Source organism: Caretta caretta, chromosome 4, assembly GCF_965140235.1.
Source record: "Caretta caretta isolate rCarCar2 chromosome 4, rCarCar1.hap1, whole genome shotgun sequence".
NCBI lineage: Eukaryota > Metazoa > Chordata > Testudines > Cheloniidae > Caretta > Caretta caretta.
In genome coordinates this window covers 108,630,498-108,654,358 of record NC_134209.1, presented here as the reverse complement: position 1 = coordinate 108,654,358, position 23,861 = coordinate 108,630,498, and the positions used below count along the sequence as shown (strand labels likewise).

General features: G+C 41.7%; 1 protein-coding gene across 3 annotated transcripts; it reads right to left on the bottom strand.

Annotated features, from left to right (window-relative positions):
• Positions 1-1,807: 1,807 nt before the first annotated feature.
• UGDH (UDP-glucose 6-dehydrogenase) lies at positions 1,808-23,573 on the bottom strand. 3 transcript variants are annotated; one of them, XM_048848535.2, is made up of 13 exons: positions 23,185-23,573; positions 22,872-22,960; positions 20,460-20,628; positions 17,672-17,773; positions 15,971-16,171; positions 15,667-15,864; positions 15,104-15,251; positions 13,385-13,479; positions 9,142-9,272; positions 8,173-8,306; positions 6,531-6,622; positions 6,339-6,449; positions 1,808-3,033 (listed from the first exon to the last, which is right to left on the bottom strand). In XM_048848535.2, exons 3-13 carry the CDS (start codon positions 20,619-20,621, stop codon positions 2,923-2,925), a joined length of 1,485 nt encoding a protein of 494 aa, XP_048704492.1. In that variant the 5' UTR covers positions 20,622-20,628; positions 22,872-22,960; positions 23,185-23,573; the 3' UTR covers positions 1,808-2,922. The 3 variants fall into 3 exon arrangements, with proteins under 3 accessions (XP_048704492.1, XP_048704491.1, XP_074984071.1); XM_048848534.2 differs by lacking the exon at positions 22,872-22,960; XM_075127970.1 differs by lacking the exon at positions 23,185-23,573 and having other exon boundaries at positions 22,872-23,174.
• Between the last annotated feature and the right edge of the window lie 288 nt (positions 23,574-23,861).

Genomic DNA, 23,861 nt, shown 5'->3' with positions numbered 1-23,861 from the left:
GAACCCCTTTCATTATGGTGAATTAAGGACGTTCTCCTTTACACACAATTAATGCTCCAGCTGTTCTCCATTATTAATAAGTGTCTTCAAGTTTGTGAGGAAACATAGGTTAATGCAAAGGTCTCCAATATGTCTAAAAGTAATCAAATAATCCACCACATTCTCTTGCGTTATTTTAAAATTTACTCCAGATTTCAGTTGTTTAGTAGGGTTATAGAACCCATATAAAATATAACTACTTCAATTCCAGCAGGAGGATCAGTGACTTAGAAATCAGTTTGAGTACACAACAAAACAGAAAGAGAGTGATGGGTTATATTCTATAATAGGATAAAGTCAGTCATTAGTGCCCTTAATTCTGTACTCTTTCACAGCTGCACTTACGCCAAGCATCCTTGCTGTACAGCTTGTTCAGCAGCCCGGTTGCAGAACTAGTATCTCCCCCCCAGAATGGGCTTGTTGCTCACTTGCAACATTCCTGGATGTAAAACAGCTGGCACTGGACTCGTTTTGACTGACCCCATAGGAAGACTTGAGATCATAACCATAGCTTGTGTCCCACAGAAAGTTTTTGTCTGAGGGCTAGATCCACAAAGGCGACCTAAAACATTAGGCATTGCAATGCTGAGACTTGTGCCCTGCCACCTACTGGAGCCCAGAGCTCCAGAACAGGCACCCACGCTCCCTGTATAATGCATGGGGAGAGTCACGTACCCAACAATGGGATCCACAAAAGCCAGCGAGGAGCCACTCAAACTGAGCCGATAAGAAATGCCAAGGAGACAGGTAGGCCCTGAACACCTCCCCTCATTCAAAGGCGGTAAGGCACCTAAATCCAGGCTGGAGGGAGGCAACCTCCTTCAGCTCAGAAGTGCCTTTTTTGGGGGGATGGGGATGTTATTGGAACAGGGACTTGAGTCATCACATCACAGGTTTGTGTCCTTACTAGTGGCCTATAGGCTTATTCACTCTTCTCCTGGCCTACGGACTATTAACTATTTCATGCCAAGTAGAAGATCTTAAACGGTGGATTAAGAGACCCCCCGTTGCACCCCCAGTACCCCAAAGTCTAGTAGTTAGGGCACTCACCCGAGAGGTGGGAGACCCTGGATTTCCCACATCCTGGTTGTGTGCTTTAACTACTGGGCTAAAGGCTATAAATGGAGGATAAGTGGCACCACCACCTGCATTATGTGCAGACCCTGATCCAGTAGGCAGCTTGTGAGCACCCCTACTGGATCAGTCCCTGCAGGCCCAATAGGTGGGGCAATACCTCTTTTGATGATCCTGCTGGGGCTTAGGCATGAGCCTGGCACCTGGGTATCAGGACTTAGGCAGCTGCGTACATGGCCCATGGCAGAAATGTAGGTGCCTACAGACTTTAGGCACCTACAGGATAAGGAGGCAGCTGAGCAGGGGTTTTGAGGATCTAAATTTTAGACTTTGGCACCTAAATCCCTTTCTGGTTCTAGCTCTTACTGCAGATAATTAAGTATGTTCGGGTAAAGTTTCAGGTGTTAAATGATTATCATAATCTTATTGCCATAGAAATACATGCTCCAATCGCTTACAGCAATAAACACATTGTTCTGTACTGCACCTTCAGAATATACACTGCCAGGTGTTGGCAATTATGAATGTAAGCACTTTTCAACCCCATGAGCTCATGTTACTTAGGGTTTTGGGGCCTCCATACCCTTCTAGCCATAACGAAAATGAAGGGCTCACGGGCTTCCTGAAAACTGCTCACAATACCGTCGGTCACAGCCCCCAAGCTGACAACCCACAAAACAGATGGAATGCAGACTTTATTACTAAAAAGTATTTAATAGCACGGACCTATTAGGACAATGAAAAGTAGAAATAAAAGCAAAAAATATCAAAACAAACAAGACTTATTCCTGGTAATCAGAGTGAGGTAGCAAGCGGACTACTTTATGAAAAGTCACAGGCAAATTCTTGCAGATTCAGTGGGAAGAACATCTGTTTCCAGCTCATGTATGGTAGCAGAAAGGGGAGAACCACTGAGTATCTATCATCTTGGACAGAAACATTTACTTTACTCAGTACTAAGCAAGAGGAGAAAACAGGAGAGCCAAATGCTTCTCTCTGTTTAAGACACTGGGGTGGCAATGCTGAAACAGAGGAGAATTTGACCCCAAAAGTCTAATTAAATCCATAATTTACAACTGACAACAGATGCTATATGGTATGTATAACAGAGCCAAGACCACGGAATCATTAAGGACATAGCTGGTAAGTCAGACTGTTGTTGCAAACCCACTTCAGAACGGTCACAGAATTAATGGCAGACATGGATCTAGCTCCCTAACATCATTACTAAACATTTATATTGCATCAGTGCCCAGCAGTCCCAATTAGGATTGGGGCCTCATTGTTAAAACCAGATCAATATTCTATTTAATAGCTCAGTCCAACTCTGATTAAAGTCAATTAGAATCTTTCCACTGATTTTTATGTGAGTTAGATCAGGCATCTAAGACAACAAAATTACCCCAGAGTCGAATTAAAATCTTCAGCAAGGCCAATGACATTACTGAGCACCACATATTCCTGAATCAAAGCAAGAACAATTCTGTTAATTACTTTTGGCCTTTATGTTATTTATAAAAAATTTAAAGTGCAGCTTGTGAATATTTCTAAAAGCAAAAGTTCCCAGTCTGAAGTAAATGTTCATAAAAAATTGATTACTAAAGCCATTCAGGCCTGTACAGTCTTCAATAACTGAAAAACAAACAAACAACACATTATTTCAAAAATAGAGATTAGAAAATTTGGGTTCACATGTACCAGGTACATGGCTACCATGTCTAATGTAAAATTGATTTACAGTTTAAGAACAATATCTTCTTTAAAAAAATTCACACTGGTCCATTGTGATCCTTCAGTACCTAGTAAAACTTATACTCTGGGTTTTTTGACAGGTGGGTCCTGCAGGCTGAACTTTGGAATTTCACATGAAGAAGCAAAAGGAATTCTTTTTGCTGACACTTTCTTCCCAATTGTTTCAATCTGGAAGAGGAAAGAAAATTAATATACTATGTAAAGCTTGTGCAAAGAGAATCTTGTCAGCCTGTGAGGAATCTATGAACCAGTAACCTTGGGGCTTTCCCTACACTTGTTATATACATTTGGTGGATAAAAGCCACATTAAGTGGTTGTATTTCTAATACAAAAAAGAAGTTTGTCTACTAAAAGCGACCTCTCACTTTGCACATGCAAAACAAGCCCTTTACTGTAACAATTCTTAAAGAGATACCTCAATCCTGGAAATATTTAGGTATGTGCTTAATGCTAGGCAAGTGAATGTTCATTTGACTTCAATGGGACTGCCTACAGGAGGAACATGAAGTAGGTGCTTTAAGAGTTTAAGATTTATTTCAAATCTTAATTTTAAACGAGGGCTGTCAATTATTCACAGTTAACTCACTCTATTAACTCAAAAAAATTAATTGCGATTAATCGCACTGTAAAACAATGGACAACCAATTGAAATTTATTAAATATTTTCAGATGTTTTCCTACATTTTCAAATATATTGATTTTTATTACAACACAGAATACAAAGTGTACAGTGTTCACTTTATATTATTTTTATTACAAATATTTGCACTGTTAAAATGATAAAAGAAATAGTATTTTTCAATTACCTCATACAAGTATTGTACTGCACTCTCTTTATAAAGTGCAACTTACAAACATATACATTGGGGGGAGGGATAGCTCAGTGGTTTGAGCATTGGCCTGCTAAACCCAGGGTTGTGAACTCATTTAGGGATCTGGGGCAAAAATTGGGGATTGGTCCTGCTTCAAGCAGGGGGTTGGGACTAGATGACCTCCTGAGATCCCTTCCAACCCTAACCTTCTATGATAGATTTTTCTTTTGTTACACAACTGCTCTCAAAAACAAAACAATGTAAAACTTTAGAGCCTACAAGTCCACTCTGTCCTACTTCTTGTTCAGCCAAGTGCTAAGACAAACAAGTTTGTTTACATTTATGGGAGATAATGCTGCCCTCGTTTTATTTACAATGTCACCAGAAAGTGAGAACAGGCATTTGCATGGCACTTTTGTAGCTGGCATTGCAAGGTATTTATGTGCCAGATATGCTAAACATTCATATGCCCCTTCATGCTTTAGCCACCATTCCATAGGATATGCTTCTATGCTTATGATGCTCATTAAAAAATAATGAGGTAATTAAATTTGCGACTGAACTCCTTGGGTGAGAACTGTATGTCTTTGGCTCTGTTTTACATTCTGCCATATATTTCATGTTATAGCTATCTCGGACGATGACCCAGCACATGTTTGTTTTAAGAACACTTTCACAGCAGATTTGTCAAAACGCAAAGAAGATACCGATGTGAGATTTCTAAAATAGCTACAGCACTCGACCCAAGGTTTAAGAATCAGAAGTGCCTTCCAAAATCTGAGAGGGATGAGATGTGGAGCATGTTTTCAGAAGTCTTAAAAGAACAACACTCAGATGAGGAAACTACAGAACCCGAACCACCAAAAAAGAAAATCAACCTTTTGGTGGTGGCATCTGACTCAGCTGATGAAAATGAACATGCATCAGTCTGCTCTGCTTCGGATCGTTATTGAGCAGAACCCATCATCAGCATGGAGGCAAGTCCTATGGAATGGTGGTTGAAGATGAAGGGACATATGAATCTTTACGCGCATCTGGCACGTAAATATCTTGTGACGCCGGCTACGACAGTGCCATGCAAATCCCTGTTCTCACTTTCAAGTGACATTGTAAACAAGAAGCAGGCAGCATTATCGCCTGCAAATTATAGCCAAGTGTGTTTGTCTGAGCGATTGGCTGAAGTAGGACGGAGTGGACTTGTAGGCTCTAAAGTTTTATATTGTTTTATTTTACTATTTCTTTTGTTTTTTACAGTGCAAATATTTGTAATAAAAAATATAAAGTAAGCACTGTACACTTGTATTCTGTGTTGTAATTGAAATCAATATCTTTGAAAATGTTAAACATCCAAAAATATTTAAATAAATGGTATTCCGTTATTGTTTAACAATGCAATTAATCGCAGTTAATTTTTTAAAATCACTTGACCTACTGTAAACACAAGAATAATGGTGCTTGGCTTTTTTTAAAAAACAACAAGGTAACCCTGTAAGGCTAAGAGTTTCCAACTTGTTTTTACTAGCCAAACAAACTGATCAGGAAGCTTGTGTATACAAAAACCAGGCATCATCATTTCCATGTGATGAGCCTGATTTGCCTCTCACTTACACCCATTTAATTCCATAGACTTCAACATAATTTTTCCCAATCTACACTGGTGTAAGAAGAGAATTAGGCCCAAATAATTCTGCTCAAGAGTGGACTAGATTAGAGACCCAACCATTGAATAATTAGAGGTGTATCTTCCCCTCTTGAACAAGAGCTCATCTGTGGCTTAGCTTAGTAAAGCTAACGACTACAGGTGGGCACACACAAACAATAGTTGATTCTCCAAGCCACATGATAAAAAGTGGACCAAATAGCAATGTGCTAGATAGAGACCTCAATGATGGATAATTCCAGCTTTCAAACTATCTAGTGTACTAGTACATTCTGAAAGAAACCAAGTTATTTAGACAACTATTTCAGATTTTTACATTTTAGTAAATGCTGAAGGTAGCATTCCGTTATGAATGCCTGTCTAATTTTGTTTCTATGTTTTATTCAGAATTTAATTGAGTCTTGACGTGATGAAATACTTGTGTCAGGAGATCATTCACTCAAATTTTAATATTCGTCATTCTGATGCTGCCAGAACATCAGCTATGGCCATGTCTGCACTAGGGCCTTACAGCTCCATAGCTATACCGCTGTGTCACTCTAAGGTCTCCTGTGTAGTAATTAAACCACCCGCAACGAGCGGCGGGAACCATGATGCCTGGAAAGTGTCTCCTGCTGACATAGCGCTGTCCGCACAGGCACATTTGTCGGTGAAACTTATATTGGTCGGGGGAGGTGGGGAGTGTTTTTTTTCCACACCCCTGACTGACAAAAGTTTTGCTGATGACAGTGCTAGTGTAGACAAAGCCTATGTCTAGTAAAGCTATGTCTAGTAAACTCATTTGTCTATGTTACTGAATGTTGATGGAACAGCCTGATGTGGCTTGGATTTTAAAGCAATATCAGTTTACAACCAGAGCTGTACTGTAGGAAAAGTGCTATCAGAGAAGGGCTTAGTAAAAGGACCTTTACAGGTTAACTCTAAAGCAAGATATTAAACTCACATACTAGATTCTTCTAGTGATTCAACCATACTTCTCCAAAAGGAAAACAGCTAGTTACCTGGAAGCCTATGACTTGTAGCTCATTATGAAGATCATCAAGAACCCTCCTACCATCAAAGATGAAAGCTGGTTTCAGCATTTTTTTGTGAATGCACTCATAATCCAGCTCCTGTAAATGACCCACAGAATTTGCATAAGTGTCAGAATTCCTCTTAATTTTTTCCCTGTTTTTTAAAGGTATTATTTTTACCTTAAACATGTCCCACTCAGTGCAGATAACCAAGGCATGAGCTCCATCACAGGCTTCATATGGATCTTTACTAATAGTGACCAGACGAGACACTGTAACCAAAAAGTGAAAATGAAGCATTATGCTTCCCCGTTTCCTGGCAGCATTCTCATGTCCTGGTAGGACAATTTCCCTGATAGCCCTACTCAAACACAAACTTTCAATGTCAACAACACCTGAAGAGTTTTCCCTTATCTAAAGGTCCTAGAGCCACTGAAGGCAACAGCAGCAGTGGGTATTCAACATCTCTGTAAGGTCAGGGCACTTACTTGAACGTCTAGGTTAGGCACCTAAGTTTGAAAGTTTTGTTGCAGATTCACTAAGGAATTAGAAGTAATTATCCAACAAATCCAGATCCAGACATGGATAGAGCTCATTGTAAAATAATCATTATTGAGTAGTGATAATAACAGCACAGTGCTTTTCAAAACACTCCATGCACATTTACTATTTAATACTGCGTACACACTACATGGCTTCTGTTAGCCGAGCTCACTGCACATACCAGGAGGCTGCATGCATTCCTTCTTAAGCTCCCTGTGTACCATCCCCCCTCTTTCTTCATGCCAGGGTCTCTGTGTGCCCCCCCATCTCCTCTTGTCCCCAGTACCAGAATCTCTGTGTGTCCCCACTCCTCTCTTTAGTCTTTATTTTCTGTTAGAGCATTCTAGAATTATGGCATTACAGACTTAGACCAAGTCTATACTAGGAGCGTTTTGTTAGTATAGCTATACCAGTATAATATAGTAGCAAAGTGCTCCTAGCATGAATGCGTTTTACTACAACCCCCAACAGCCTATGGAATTAGCTTCCAGAAAATTATAGTGAGTTCTTCTCTGGACTAGCCAGGCACAAGACTGAATAGGTCGTAGGTGCCGACTCCGTGGGTGCTCCGGGGCTGGCGCACCCACGGGGAAAAATTGGTAGGTGCGGAGCACCCACCGGCAGCTCCCCGCCCCGCCCCACCCCAGCTCACCTCGACCTCCTCCCCTGAGCGGGCCAACGTGTCCTGCTTCTCCCCTGTCCCTCCCAGCGCTTGCGCTGCGAAACAGCTGTTTCGCATGGCAAGCCTGGGAGGGAGTGGGGAGAACGCCATGTGCTTGGGGAAGAGGCAGGGCCAGGGAGGGGATTTGGGGAGGGATCCAATAGAGGCAGGGAGGGGGCGGAGTCGGGGCAGCACAAGCGCCCACCGACACCAACAAAACTTGGTACCTGTGGAACAGGTACCAGTTAGGAACCTGGAAGGGGAGAAGGAGCTGGTCGAATGACACTAGTCTTCTTCCTCCCTCACTCCCCTTTCCCACATTCTTTTTGAATTGAAGGAGACACTCTTTACACAGCTTCAAAATTAATGTCTCAAAGGGGACAGACTGGCACAGAAGTAACTTACACACATGCAAGCATTTTAGAAGCTATGAAGAATGAAATAAAAAGGGTCACTGTCAATTTTTTGTTTAAACTGAGGCAAACCCCTGATTTAATAATTTAACTGAACTGAGCATCCATGTCTGACATGCTGAAAGCAATTTCAAGAGCACTGGATGGATTCTGATGGTGACACACAGCAGAAGGATAGAATTTATGAGAAGCAAAATTCCCTCACCTTGGTCATCTTCTGAGACACCTGGGTGTGAGAGATCCAGGATGATCTGTTCCCTTGGTACTTTAGGGTCATATATATGGAGTTTTGCTCCTTCATCCATTAAATACTTGCTGATGTAAATACTGGAAGACTCTCTAAGAAAATAAGTCAGCCAGTTAATGGAAGTCTTCAGACAAACACATTTAGATTTATTTAGAACAACAACATGAACAAATACTCAGAAATGTGCAGTGCCAAAGCTTTCAAACTGAAATTATTGTATGTAATTCCAGGATAACACTCGACAGTAGGAAAGTAAATCATCAGTAAAAACATGAAAACAAAAATAGAATTTTAGTCGCAGCCACCAAAGAAAGCCAGCCCTCATTTACAATGTTTAAAAATATTTTTTAAAATCTATTACTATAATCTGGTTCAGTCACAATTTAATGTGTAATTTGGCCAAGTAGTCTGAATGGGGCCAAAAACCACACTCAGTGGGGTAAGATTCCCTGCCTGTGAATACAGAACTCTAGCATCTGAGTTTAGGGTGACTCAGCAGAAAACTCCTGCATTATGGTTCTGAGTAGTTATGAGTAGGGCTCCATATATGTCACGGATTCCGTGACTTTCTGTACCCTCCGTGACTTCTGCAGGGGCCAGTATGGTTGACCTTAGGGCTGCCCAAGCAGCTGGCTCTGCAGCCAGCTACTTGAGTTCTCGCCAGCCGGAGCAACCCTGGGTAGCGGTCGCTGGCCGACCGGAGCAGCTGGGCTGCGACCCCCAGCAGCTGCAGCCACTGGCCTCAGGTGCCCCCCGATCACATTTCAGCCACAACAGGTTGATGGGCATCTATTTGATCCTCTTCCCCATCTACACAGTTGAAATGGTGGTAAACAGTTGTTTTAGCTGTGTAGATGGAGCGCAAGATTAGATAAGTCTTCCAGCATGCCTTATGACAGCGTTAATTAGTTTCATGCATTTTGTCACCTTGTATCTCCTGTATCCTTTTTGAATGCAAATCCTAGAATAGCAATCTTCTTGTCAGTGACTGTGTTAAACAAGCTGTCAATAATACGGGAAGCAAATCTCCTTCTCTGGTAATCATTCATGTCTATCACCTGAAATTATGCAGAATATGGTCATACGAATGAGGTTACACTTGACCAAAGAAATGCAGTGTTAATAGTTACTGGGGAAAAGAGTGCTACTGATAAGCCTTTGCTCCTGATAAAAGCACTCAGTTAAAACTGAACTAGGCAGATGTACATGTTTTAAATATTAATATGGTTGCAATTTCTATTTTTAATAGGTAAAATATGAGTAACTGAAGGACTGATCCAGCTTTTTTTAATCACAGGAGCAGAAAAAGCAGTCTTGATCCTGATCCCATTGAAGTCAGTGGATGTTTTCAATTGATTTAACATTCAGAAACTACCAAGAATCAAATTTTGCTGTCCTTATTAGTAAAACTTCCAGAGAACATTTGCTTAAGAAAGGGTCTTGGAAAATTTTGTCCTAACTTTAGGTGTTGCTCCATGGCTCCTTGTGTGGAAGCTTTCCCCAGATCTTAATGTACAATGTAGTTTCTGCGCAATGTAGTTTAACCAAACCTCCCCCTTCCTCCCCCCCCCCCCCAAAAAAAAACAAAAACAAAACAAAAAACCAACCACACAAGCACAGCTCACTATTCTAGGCCAAGACATGGATAGCAACAACAATAGGAGTGAACATTGTGGTAAATTTCAGGGAGAAAATGATCTTAGAAAACAACAGCATTATGCCAGCAGACTACAGCAAAAACTACACTTCCCTCTAGGTTTGTGAATATATATTATGTAGTACATCTATTTTACACAACAGTCAGGCAGTTTTAGTACCAGTTTAGTGCATACCATAACATGTCAATACACAAAGACTGGCATGGATGTAAGTGGTAGTGATGCACTTTAATGATAAAAATACTTCTCTTTGAGAAAGGCTTGGAGGCCATATGTAGGTTACTATCTACCTCTATAGTTGAGCTGCTGGTTTTTGCCCCTTCCCCCAACATTTTAGCCCTTGATCCCTAGTCTTTTTAAGACCATTGCCTCCAATGACCAAGTAAGAAAGCCAGGTATTCCCAAAGATTGTTTGGTCAAAGGCATACATACCTCAGATAATGTAGGCTAGTCTCCTCTGTGACTCTGAACATGAGCACATTCTCATTGCAATGAACAAAACTACACTTAGCAGTGATGTGAACAGTAGCATATGGCCCACATCAGGTATAAGTTGCTCAGAAAATGGATGTTAGTGGTAAAATAATGTCACTTGCACTGATTTGGTTTTCTATACTTGGTGTGTAAATTACTCTTTGCTCCAGGGGAAGAAATGAGGTGGCAAGGTAGCAGAAAAGCACTTAAGAGGAGGGTTTAAGATTAATGTTTTAGGCCCAATGGAAGTTCAGTACCTAAATACCTTCAACGATCTCATCTGGGCCTTATCCCTACAGACTTAACTGTATCCTCCAGAATCTAAAGCCTTGTCTACACACAAACTTGTATGGCTTATTTAAACCAATTTAATTAAACCAATGCAAACAACGATGTGGACACAAATTAAATTAAGAGCAGTTTATTCTGGTGTATCTTAAACCCGTCCTTAATCAATTTAAGTTAAATCAATATAAACCACACCTTTTATTGGTATAGCTCACAGGTGGGCACACTACGTCCCGCGGGACCATCCTGCCCGGCCCTTGAGCCCCTGGCTGGGAAGGCTAGTCCCTGGCCCCTCCCCTGCTGTCCCCCCCTCCCCTGTACCTACGCCGCCGTCCGGGCAGCGGGGCTGCGAGCTCCTGCTGCTCTGAGGGGTATGGTAAGGCGGCGGCTGCAGAGTTGTTGGATATGGGTCAGGGGGTCCCAGGGGGCAGTCATGGGACAGGGAACGGTTCAATGGGGTGGAAGTTCTGAGTAGGGGCAGTCAGGGCACAGGGAGCAAGGGGGGCTGGATAGGGGGTGGGATCCCAGGGGGAGCAGTTTGGGGTAGGGGGTCCGGGGGGGGGTCAGGGGACAAGGAGAAGGGGGGTTGGATGGTTCTGAGGCAGGCAGTCAAGGGACGGGAAGTGGGAGTGGGTGGATAGGGGGCAGGCTGTGGGGGGCACAGCCTTCCCTACCCGGCCCTCATAGAATCATAGAATATCAGGGTTGGAAGGGATCTCAGGAGGTCATCTAGTCCAACCCCCTGCTCAAAGCAGGACCAATCCCCAATTAAATCATCCCAGCCAGGGCTTTGTCAAGCCTGACCTTAAAAACTTCTAAGGAAGGAGATTCTACCACCTCCCTAGGTAACGCATTCCAGTGTTTCACCACCCTCCTAGTGAAAAAGTTTTTCCTAATATCCAACCTAAACCTCCCCCACTGCAACTTGATACGCTCCCTCCATACAGTTTTGCATCCCAATGTGGCCCTCAGGCCAAAAAGTTTGCCCACACTAGGGGCTTCCATTCACTATGGGATTGTCTACACATGAAACACTACAATGGGGTTCTCCCACTGGTGTACATAATCCACCTCCCGGAGAAGTGGTAGCTAGGTCAATGGAAGAATTTTTCTATTGACCCAGTGCTGTCTACCCCAAAGATTAGATTAGCTTAACTACACTCCTCAGGGCTGTGGATTTTTCATGACCCTGAGCAACATAGCTGGGTTGACCTATCTTTTTAGTGTAGACCAGGCCTACGTCTGTTTCTAAAACAGATATATTTAAAACCCTACAAAAAGTTTGTAGATCAGCCCCTATATGTCCACATGAAGGTTTATACCAGTTTAAAGTAACACCTTAGTTTGCACCAATGCAACTTTAAACTTTTTTTAAAGTTTCTATTCCTTCTTTGTCAGAATGAAACCTGATTGTCTTATCTTGATCTTAGAGCCAGACAGGCTGAAACAATAAGTGTAAATTTGTCTCTTTCTTCTCAGCTTGATGCTTAATGTTCATGTCATTGCTATTCCTCATCTTAAAATCATCCAGCTAATGTGGTTAACTCCTGCAGTTTCACATACTCAGGATAATGACAAGACAATGCCTTCTTTACCTGTAAAAAGAAAAGGAGTACTTGTGGCACCTTAGAGACTAACCAATTTATTTGAGCATGAGCTTTCGTGAAGTGAGCTGTAGCTCACGAAAGCTCATGCTCAAATAAATTGGTTAGTCTCTAAGGTGCCACAAGTACTCCTTTTCTTTTTGCGAATACAGACTAACACGGCTGTTCCTCTGAAACCGTTCTTTACCTGTGATGTTCTGTAGCAACCAGGCTACAATACATACACACAAAATCAGAGCACAAGTAGTGGAGCTAGAAATGTTCTCACATGATAACACAATGCACTATCCAAATGGATACCTGACAGCCCATATGTTAGTCTTTTGCTTAATCAAGTAATTGGCTAGTGAGGGTCTTTACAATGTTATCAGCAGCAAAGTGTTGGAATCAGCACATGGGTTCTTGTGGGTTTTCCATAAAAACTTTAGAGTTATTTGAAAGTGTATTAAAATAAGTTGCCTTCATTAATGCTAGACTGAGACAAGGAGGCTAGATTGTGGTTAAAGAACAGACATGGAGTCAGGAGACCCGGGTTCTGTTCCCAGATCTGTAACTTTCTGTGTTGTGCTGGTCAAGTCATTTACCAAAGGCACAGAGGGGTTACAACTACACTGCAATCTGAGGTGTGATTGCAGTTTCATAGACACAGCCACATTAGCTTTACTTGTGGCACAATGGCTAAAAACAACAGTGTAGCTGCAGCAGTGCAGGCTGTACAAGCCCACCCAGAACCCTGGGTTACCCTAAGCCAGCACATCAACATTGCTATTTTTAGCTATGGTAGCACACATAAAGCTAGCCTGGATGGGTCTGCCTGAGATGACACCTTGGATTTACACCCTCCATGTAATATAGGGATAGTAATACCCACCCTGAAGGGGTGATGAATCCTCATTTATTATATTTGTAAAGCATCCTATTAACCTCAGGTGGAAGGTGCTATACAAAGTATTTATTAATAAATATTTATTACCTCGATAGTTAAGGGTATATTTTATTTTCAGTTCCAATCAGACTGAAGGATAAACGATAATTTGCCACAGACAATGCTGAAAAGTTACAAGCTGAAGAATTACTGGCTCATTACAGAGGTAACAGTGACGTGCCCTGTTTGAATAAGTTTTACACTAGTGAATGGACTCATACCTGTTGCCAATAGCGAGCTACTTCAGGCAAGTTCAGAGCCTCACAAAGGTACACTAAATTTAGAACATCCTTCTGAAAACAGCTACCACCAAATCCTGAAAGAAAGGAAATGGTTACTCAACAGATGGTCTTCATCAGTAAAAGATTAGTGTACTTAGCAATATGTACTTTATGTCTGGAATACGTCAGGGAGCTGATGGAGGCCACTTTTTGACAGGCCTGGCCAGTTTCTCTACTCTTACTGGTTACTGGTCAAGAGATGTAATTTGCCAGATTTTTTTGCTGTGTGCACCTGTGGCTGTGTGTGCACTGATCTTGAAACTAGCAGCCACACATATCATGGCTGGGAGCACATTGTGGCCTACACCTGGATCCTGCTCTGCATGCACAGCATACACTCTGCCATGCCCCCATCTACTGGCTGCCGAAACCACAGAGGCTCCTCTCAACATCAGTGACCAGCTGGGAAGTGGGACAGTCCCATCACCTGAGGGTGAGGCTTGCTAGTAGGGAGGGGATGGTAAAGGGGTCCCCTCCAAGGCTGAGGCTCCTAGGAGGGTATGGGTATAGGGGCTCAAGGGCCAGGGGTGGGAGTCAGGTGGGGAGAAGAGTAAATCTATGCCCCTCCACAACACATACACACTTTAAAATGGCACTCCACAGCCCCTGAAGTTTGGCATTTATTGACCAAGATATCAAAAATAGTTTTTCAGGGACGGTCTGCCAGTCTTTTGAACTAACCTCCTAGGATTCTTCCAAATCCTGTTCCTCAATCCTATTTACTTTAGCAGCTCATAGGACCTAAAATCCTGTCAGTTTTGCCACTGACCTCAACAGACCTGCTGCTTCTTCCCCAAAGGATCACTACCCAGAGATTAGATTTAAACTAGTCTTAAAAGGGTTCTGGATTCTCACTCACTATCATAGTCAGGAGCCAAAGAAGAACAAAAAGCTGATGAGGGGTTTAGATAATGAGTGGCAGGATCCAGAACTCTCAGACTCCCCTCTACCAAGCCAAAGAGGTAGGTATCTGAAAAATGGGAATATTTTGGATAACAGATTTTGCTACTTGCCATTCCTCTAATATAAACATTTGTGGAAAAGACAACATTTGGTAAAAGTAATCTTAAAAATTAAATATTTTTACTATGGAGATTGTAGCCATGTGAATAGGGTTGCATCTTTTTCCACTGACCCAACTAATGGACATGCTCCATGAAGTTTCATGTCCCCAAGGCAGAGCCTCAGGATATCTGGCCAGTCAGACTGGGGCTGCAGAATTTGCATTCTGATAGCTTTCCCTATCATATTTCAGTCTGCAATACCAAAGTCTGGATAACTGAATTCACTCTGCTGACTAGACTGTAGACAAACTATGTAGTAACTAGAAAGCTACCCATCAACCACCCAGTAGGGAATGCTCTAGAAGGATGAAATTGTAACTTTCTAGCTAGTCCATGCCAACTGGAAGTGTGAGACTCTACAGAGGACAATCTGAATCCTTAATCTCTTTCATTAAAGAATTAAAAAAACCAAAACACAAAAAACAACACTACATCAACCACAACACAACAGTAGGTCTTTTGTACGATGTTGTGCTTTGAACAGTCACTTCAGAATACCAGTACTTATTTTTAAAATGTTTCCAGTTGAGCTATTGTGCTGGATAGAGACAGTTCTCCTACCAAGTCTAAACAGAGAAAAAGATTCTTCATTTACCAACACTGGCCTTCAGAAACTTATTTCCTATTCTTTGGTCCATTCCAATGGCTCTTGCTACCTCTTCAACATCAGCTCCTGTAGCTTCACACAGAGCACTGATTGAGTTAATGCTGCTGATTCTCTGGGCAAGGAAAGCATTAGCTGCCTGTAAATAAAAGACAAACACCACAGATTTGGTTTCCCCTCCTGTAAATAACATGTCTGTAAGTCAGTGGAGAGGTGTGGTTTGATTTTTTTTTTTTGTTTGTTTGGTACAGCTAAAAAGAGGGGGACTATTTCAATGTGTACACAGATTTGGTTTTTGGCTGATGTTACCATTTTCTGCTGTTTCCAGTATGTATGATTTCATTCCCAAAATAACTGATTTTGGATAAGGTCTTTTCTGATACAGAAAAGCCAACTAATAAGTTGTGAACAAACAATTTTGATATGCAATACTGGAATCGCTTATAAGCATTCAGATAACTAGTTGCTATAGCTTTTTATTATTCTTAGTAATATCAGTGCTGATATTTTGTATTTAAGTTGTTGATTGACATAGCAACATAACTGATACGAACCAGTTTGGAAAGCTCAGATGACCAAGTATTGGTTGTGAGGATTTTTTCTTTAGGAACCCAGTGCTCATACACAGCACATAGCGCATGGACTGCCTTCTGTCCTTCCGGAGTCTCATCTCCACCAATCAGCACTCTGTCGGGGTTCTTTAGGTCCTTGATAGCTGTTCCTTCTGCTAGGAATTCTGGGTTAGACAATACCTGCAAACAGACAGGAAAATAAAGTTTAAAGTAAAACTCAAGGAATTTTTTGGCAGGGGGGCGGAGGGAGAGGAGACACTTTAGTCCATAACTTCTAGATTTTTACCTGCAAATTCAAATTAGGTTTTGTATTGGCATCAAATATCCGACGAATACTCTCTGCTGCACGTACTGGGACTGTGCTTTTCTCGGTGACAATCTTATAACCATTTGAATTTTGTACAATCCGCCTAGCACATGCTTCAATGTACTTCAGATCAGCTGCCCGGCCTTTTCCCATCCCATAGGTCTTTGTTGGGGTGTTAACCTAGTTACAAATTCACGGGAAGGAAAAAAACGTTATTAGAGTCTTAACAAAATTTTCACAAGTCTGAAGATACAGGAACTCCTGCATACATGAGATTGTACTCTAAGGACAGGAAAGCTTCTTTTCTACTGATTCAGCCAGTTACTGGCTGCCAGATCAATGAACAGCTAGCAGACTTATCAATTACTCATTCTAAGTTGTAAAAAAAATATGACTAAACTCTGTTCATCGTCAAATGGGATTTACACAAGGGGCATTATTCATAGCATCTCTGCAGGCTTCAGCAGAGTCTAATGTTTATTCAGAATTGCTTCCCCATACCCACAAAGAACTATTTCTAGTCTTCTCCCCAACTCAAGCTACAATACATGCAAAGATTCAATTCCCCCTTATTTCCCTCTACTCTGATGTGAATAGTAGGGAGGCTACCCCCCAAAACCATCTGACTGGAAAAGCTAGGTGCAGACCAGCCACAGAGCTCCTGATAATTGCTGTACTTGAGTAGGGTGGGGGGAAGTGTCAAATGTAGGGCAATATTTCACTTAACTGAACATAGAGGGTCCTTCTCGTTACAAACTGAAGGCAAGAATATCGAAATTAAAACACAAGACAGCATGTTTTACCAGCCAGGGACAGGAACTCAGCTGGCAATCTACAAGCTGAATTAATGACTGTCATCCAATAACTGATTCAGTGATTTCATAGCATTAATATTAGACTTTACTGATTCATGCAGAAGATTCTCCCAGGGGACGGAGGAGAACAAGAACTCTTCCCAATATCACAGCTCTCTGTAAAGTACTTGAAGAATAGAACAATAATTGGCCTGCAGCCCCAGAGCTTGTTATTATGTAGTTCTGTTGGATATGGAACTAAGTAAATGACTTTCAACACTGCAAAATGCCATAAATGTGTGTTTAAAAAATGCTGCAGTCTTCTCCTCTCCACTAATTAACTGAATTTTAAAAAGTACTGAAAAAAAAAATTAAAGACTCTTTATATCCAGATAAGTATTATACAATTTTCATTGCCAATCCTGCAATGAAACCTGCTAATGGACTCTTATTTCTGCACGAGTCCCATCAACTTCAGCGGAATGCTACAAATAGAAGTCCACACTAGTGGATTCTGTTATAAGACTGTGGCCTTATTTTGTATTGTGTCTTCAGAAAATACTCAGCTATGTAAAGTAACAAGCTTATTATTTGTATATATAGAGTCCAAAAGTTTGTTGGGTGCTTTACTGATAGAGAGAGATAAATAACAGCAAAGGAAGAAGGTTAAGAGTTTTATCATCCTCACTGAAAGCTAAGCATAACTGCCTGGTAAAACCCGCACAATGCAGCACAAGTCTGTTATGCCTCCTGAAACTACATCACCTCTTCAAACAAAATAAAGGACATGTAAAAAAAAAAACCGAAACACCCCCGCCACATACACATTTGAGCACAGCAATATAATAATGATAATAAGTATCAAAGTGCAAAAGAAACTACTTACAGAAATAAATACCAAATCAGCCTCCCTAATGGCATCATCAATACTGGTGGAAAAGAAAAGATTCTTTTCTCGGCAGGACTCTACCACTTCTTTTAGCCCTGGCTACAGAGAAACAGGAAAGTATTTAATAGCCAACATTTGATTAAAACAGGTAACAGTATACTCAAACAGGCAGAACACAACTTTAAGTACAACAAAGATTTTGTTTTCAAGTTTTTTAATTTTATCTTTATTAAAAGTTATTTCAGATCTGTCAGAAAATAAAACTTGTGTGGATTCACAGAGGACCATACTGAGTACAAACTAATTATAGCCCTCTCTTACACAGAAACATAGCACTGGGATGCTTTCCCAACACCTCCCCACACTTACATGGGGCCTCTGGCTATTCATACACCTGGACAAACTCCGTGTATTAGTACTTCATACAAAAATGTTTTAATTATTTGACAGAAACTAAAGACACTATTCTAAATAAAATAGTAAAGAATTGTGAATTTAACCGAATCACAAACTCTCCTGAAAGTACTATAAAAAGAATGACAGAAGATCCTTTTTCAGTAACTGCCATCAAGGTGAAGGTTCAGTTTGGGGGAAGGGAGGGAAGCTGCACCTTACCTAGACAAAGACATTTTCTGCTTTCTCACTGTTTACTAACCGAAATAAAAAAGTAACTCAAGTAGAAAATCATTGCCACACAACCCGAGTCATTTCAAACAAACACCAGAACCCAATTATGAATAAGACTAACATTCCAGCTGTGATTTTTGCTGGGATTCAGGTACAAAGACTGCTCATGTAGAAACCAAAGGATTATCTTGTATTTTCCAATACGGCAGTTGAAGGGGGTGGAGCACAAAGTGTCAGGGGTCAAGAATTGCAACTATCTGAACTCATTCTGAGAGGTTTTGGGGTACTCTTTGTAAGCAATAGACATCCTGCTGGGAAACATATGTGCTTCTGGTATGAAGAGACTAGCTGTGTTTTAATTTGCTCAAACAGTTTAAATTTTAATAAAAAAACAAAACATTTGCTCATCCATGTTGAGATCTGTACTCAATTCTTCCCAAAATTCTTATTCACTAATCTGAATGCTGTAAATTTTACTGGTTTCAGAGTAACAGCCGTGTTAGTCTGTATTCGCAAAAAGAAAAGGAGTACTTGTGGCACCTTACTGTTAGTAAATTTTAACCAAGGTTTAACCAACTCACTTTACTGTTAGTAAATTTTAACCAAGCTCTAGAAACAAGAGGCAAAGGCTATGAGAGTTTGATTTTCTTAAACAAAGGTCAACAGACCAACTTTGTCCTGTATTTGATATTACAGGAAGGGTAAAAATCAGAGGTAACATTAGAAGACAAGAAACAAGCTTATCTCTTATTATGGCCAAAAGAAAAATGTAAGGCAAACTTGCAAAATTCTACTTTCCTTGCTTTTGAGGGTTGAGCAAAAACATTCGCTTTTTCCATTAAAAAGTGTGGACAGGTATATCTTGAGCCCTGGGTCAGTACATTTTCATGTCAATTTTGTTACTTATAACAACAAGGGGTGGTGGTGGTGAGAGCTACTCTTTAATGAGCAAAACCTGTAAAATATCAAGTGCTAAAAATGGTAATTTGTATACAAGACAATGGAATCCTTTTGTAGTATAAAAAGCAATGATAATGTTACATATCAACAGATCTCTGATATTGAAATTAGTGTATGGGCTTACTGAAAAATTATTTTATAACTAAAAAAACAAAACAAAGATGTGAAGTGTTACTGATTAGGAATTTAAAAGCTTTTGGTACCCTTGGTGATCATCAGGGTATCATTCAGGTTTAAAAAAAAGCTGACTCCTCATACGAAGGACTAAAGCTCTAGCAAAAATCCTAACTTTAAGAAACACCAAATTCCAGTGAACAACTAGCATAGGATCAGATTTTGCTACCCTGATGCCAGTCAAAAATCAACAAGACTGCTTGTGTAGTGAGGTACTACTCGCTTTAAGAGTGGCTGAATGAGCCCCACAATGGTTTCTCATTTTCCTGTATGTTGCTAGATCACCTGTATGCTAGGTGAAAGTTTGATTCACCATTTCACAGCCATTTGCAATGGTGTAGGGAAAAGTGGTGAATTCTTAACTGACTCCTTAAATGTTGATGGCCTGTTTCCACAGGAGTGAATAGCTCAGTTAGGCCTGGTCTCCACCAGGAAAGTTGTTCTCTCCCTTCTAGGAGCTCAGCTGCATTACAGTTACAACAGAGCCAGGAGACATAACTACAATATGGCTGGCTGTCCGTGACTTACAATTTGTAGTGTGGATGGAACCTAACCACAGTGGTCCAAAGCATCTTCCTGGGACACAGATTGCCATTCACATTACATATTGGAACTGTGTTGTAACAAAGGAGAAAATTTTGTCATAACTGGGTCTGCTGACTCAGCTATAAGAGTGTGGTATACACAGGGCCCAAAAAGAACCATGATTTTGTATGATTTACTGGATACAGTAAACATTTTTTCCTGACCAGGATGCACAAGGCCTAAGTCAATCATCTCTGAAACACGCTCCAGCATCTGGCAGCAGTAAGTTCATGGAAGCCACTGGTCATTTCAAACCCTTGTTTACCGCACATGCTTAATATATAGTTGTTGAAGAAGCATTCTTTTTGAATGAAGCATGTAATTTTGATGTTCCTAGAACAGCCATTAGGAGTCAAAGCCAGGCAGAGGGGGGGACTGTATGAGCAGAGGCAAATACTTTATATTAAAGACAGAAATGCTATAATAAACACAAGTTTACCTCATAAATTGGAAGTGTATCAGAGTTCCAGGCATTGATTCTAGCTTCATTAACGTCAACAACTGTAACCTTGATTTTAGGGCACATATGTGCAATGACACTACACGTTGGCCCACCAACATAGCCTGCACCAATACAGCAGATTTTCTTAATTTCAAACATGGTTACTCTAGTGGAGAAGGGGACGGAGAGGGAAAGAGAGAAAAAAGAGGCAAGGTCATTATACAGTAATTCAAACAGTAAAAGCCACAGATAGTCTCCTTTATGCTACCATAGTCAATCAGAAACATTTCCTTACATACTTAGTATAATTATAAAAAGAGCATCCCAATTGAGCATCCATTGAAATTAGCTAGTTAGTCTCTTGTCTCCAGGAACACTTAAATCCTAGCTATACTAGCTAGGGAAATTCTGATAGCATCTTTGTAATGAGACATACATAGATCATTAGAAAAATGCTAACTATTTTCCATGGCCATCTTAAAACAGGAACTAAAAATATGACAAACAAAGATCATTCCTGTTTAATAGAAAAACTAGTATTGCATGGTCTAAAGTGTAAATTGAGTCTACCCTTTAATAATAAAAAGAACAGGAGTACTTGTGGCATCTTAGAGACTAACAAATTTATTTGAGCATAAGGTTTCGTGGGCTACAGCTCACTTCATCGGATGCATGCAGTGGAAAATACAGTGCGGAGATTTATATACACAGAGAACATGAAACAATGGGTGTTACCATACACACTGTAAGGAGAGTGATCACTTAAGGTGAGCTAATACCAGCAAGGGAGGGTGGGGATGGGGGGAGAAAACCTTTTGTAGTGATAATCAAGGTGGGCCATTTCCAGCGGTTGACAAGAACGTCTGACGAGGGGGGGGGGAGTAAACATGGGGAAATAGTTTTACTTTGTGTAATGACCCATCCACTCCCAGTCTCTATTCAAGCCTAAGTTAATTGTATCCAGTTTGTGTTTCATGTTCTCTGTGTATATAAATCTCCCCCCTGTATTTTCCACTGAATGTATCCGATGAAGTGATGAATTTTAATTTTAGTTAGTTTCATCAATGTTAAATCATGATAAACCACTCACTGCTAGCCAAACAGTAACGAATCTCAAAATTAATCACCAGAGTTCCTATTCTGTCTGGTACTGAGCAACCTCTCAATGAAGTCTTTGGGACTAGAGAGTGCTCAGCCACTTCAGTGGCTGGACCATGGAAAAGATAAATGCTTACAAAGTTTTGAAAACTTATTAAACCAAACACAGCTACCATATCAACCATGCTGAACAGTGACTTAACTAAAGACTTAGTTGTATGCTATCAAAATTAACTTTAGAAATAATGTTGATATAGCTTATATTTTGATGAGGGATGTCTCACAATTAGCCCCCTTTTCTTCCACAACTCATTAATTTATTCATTTTAGAAATTTCTGAAGTGTGTCTATCACACCTTTCTTTGAACACAATGGACAATAAGTCCGGATCCTTCTCCCATTTAAATTAGTAGGTGTTTTGCCACTGATTTTCATAGGAGCCAGCGCTGAGCCCTTAAAACTACACAATTATACCGATCATGTTGTCTCAGTATTTTAGGATCACTGTAATCATGACAGGATTCAGCTCTATTTCCCCTTGTGTTTTACAATTCATAAATCTCACTGGAGATAACTATCAGTCATTTTCCAGGTCATCACATTACTTTTACTATAGCAGAAGAGATTGCCTTCCTCTTTCCTCCCGCTCCCCAAAATATACTCAAGTATTACTGTATATACAATAAATTGACTCTAGAGAGGCAAGAATTCTTAGTACACTATTAACACGATTATACTATTTCCTTTTTAGCTAAACTTGGCTCACTGCTGACAAAAGAGGCTTCTATCAATCACTAATTATTTTAATAACTATTACATCACTTTTGGTAGTTTGCATTCTAGACAAGGGTAGGGTAACCCACCCCTGCAAAAACGTGAAATGTTACAATAAGGTGAATGCTAGCCGGCACCCTTCTTAGCCATCTCAGTAGAGAGATCACTGAATGGGTCTTAGCACTACACTTTCTTCTAGGACAGGATAGGGAAAGCTTGCAGTGGGTGCTATTGCTCACGCTGTATCCTATATGTCATCTGTGAACAGAAAGAGAACTTCAGTCTTTAGGGCGAGCAGGGCTACATTCTAGGCATATACAATTTCAACAACAGATGAGAAAATGTGGTTATAGAAAAAGATTTTTAAAAAGAAACAGCATAACAGATTTAGACTCAAAAGTCACAAGCCTGCATTATACTAACACGTCACATTCTTGTGGGCAGCCTTGTAGAGAGCGGATATTGCGAAAGCTTTTAAAGGAATGGAACAGTCATTGAAAGAATTGGACAAAGCAAGACTCAGGCAAAGCCACAGACCTGGGTGGAAGTTCACTGGGTGCTTCTGATCCCAGGAAGCCAAAGGGCAGAAAAAGGGGCAGGAAAACCACCACCAACGGCACTGTAACCTACACAGAAATCAGAGAGAGCCCCTCTCGTCCATGCTCCCCAGGCCAAGGCAGGAAGGGTCCCTACCCAGCCCTTTGTCCTGCTGTTTGAGATGACCCAACCTATATGGGATGAACCGTGCTCAGGGCGCTAAGGAAGCCGATCTCGAGCGCGCTGGGGCTCGGAGGGCTGGAGAGGAGGAAGAGGGAGGAAAATCCCGCCCCTACAAGGCAGGGATACATACAGCGCGAACCCTGCGGCCGGGGATCCCGACGCTCCCGAGTCCCTCGGAGCGGGAGGTGAAGATGCAGCCGGAGCGAGGGCTGGTGGCGGGGCGGGGAGAGGCGCCTGGCCGGGCAGCAGCCAGACTTCAGCCGCTATTTAAGAAGTCCCTTCCCGCGGGAGGGGGCCGGGCTGAGCCCCGCCCAGCCTGGGGCCGGCGGCAGGGAGCCTGGGGTCTCTTCCCCCGCGTCCCGCCCAGCCGCAGCAGCGAATGCCGGCAGGACAGCTCAGCAGCGGCTGAGGCGGCGGGCGAGGAGCAGCAGGATCCCCGGGCCCAGCTGGCTGGAGGGGAGAGGGGCAGGAGGTGACTCCTGCGCTTCTCTGCCTCGCTTCCCCGGCGGCCTTGGGCCAGCAGCTCCGCCTCCCGCGCTACAGCGGGGCCTGCCTCCGCTGCTGGGTCCTAGCCCTCAGCTTCCTCCGACACAGAGGCCTCTGTGCTGGGCCCGCTCCCTGCCTCTCGGGCTGGCTCAGCAGCGCTCACAGGCGGCTGGAGTCAGCGGTGGCTGCAAGCGGATTTCAGTCTTGAGCAGCTCCCAGCTAGCCCCTCTCGGGGCCCGGGATGGCCGCTGCGGGGGTGGCCTTTCTGGGTCCGAATAGCCATGGTGGCCCCAAACCATTCCAATTACTGCTTAAAACAGT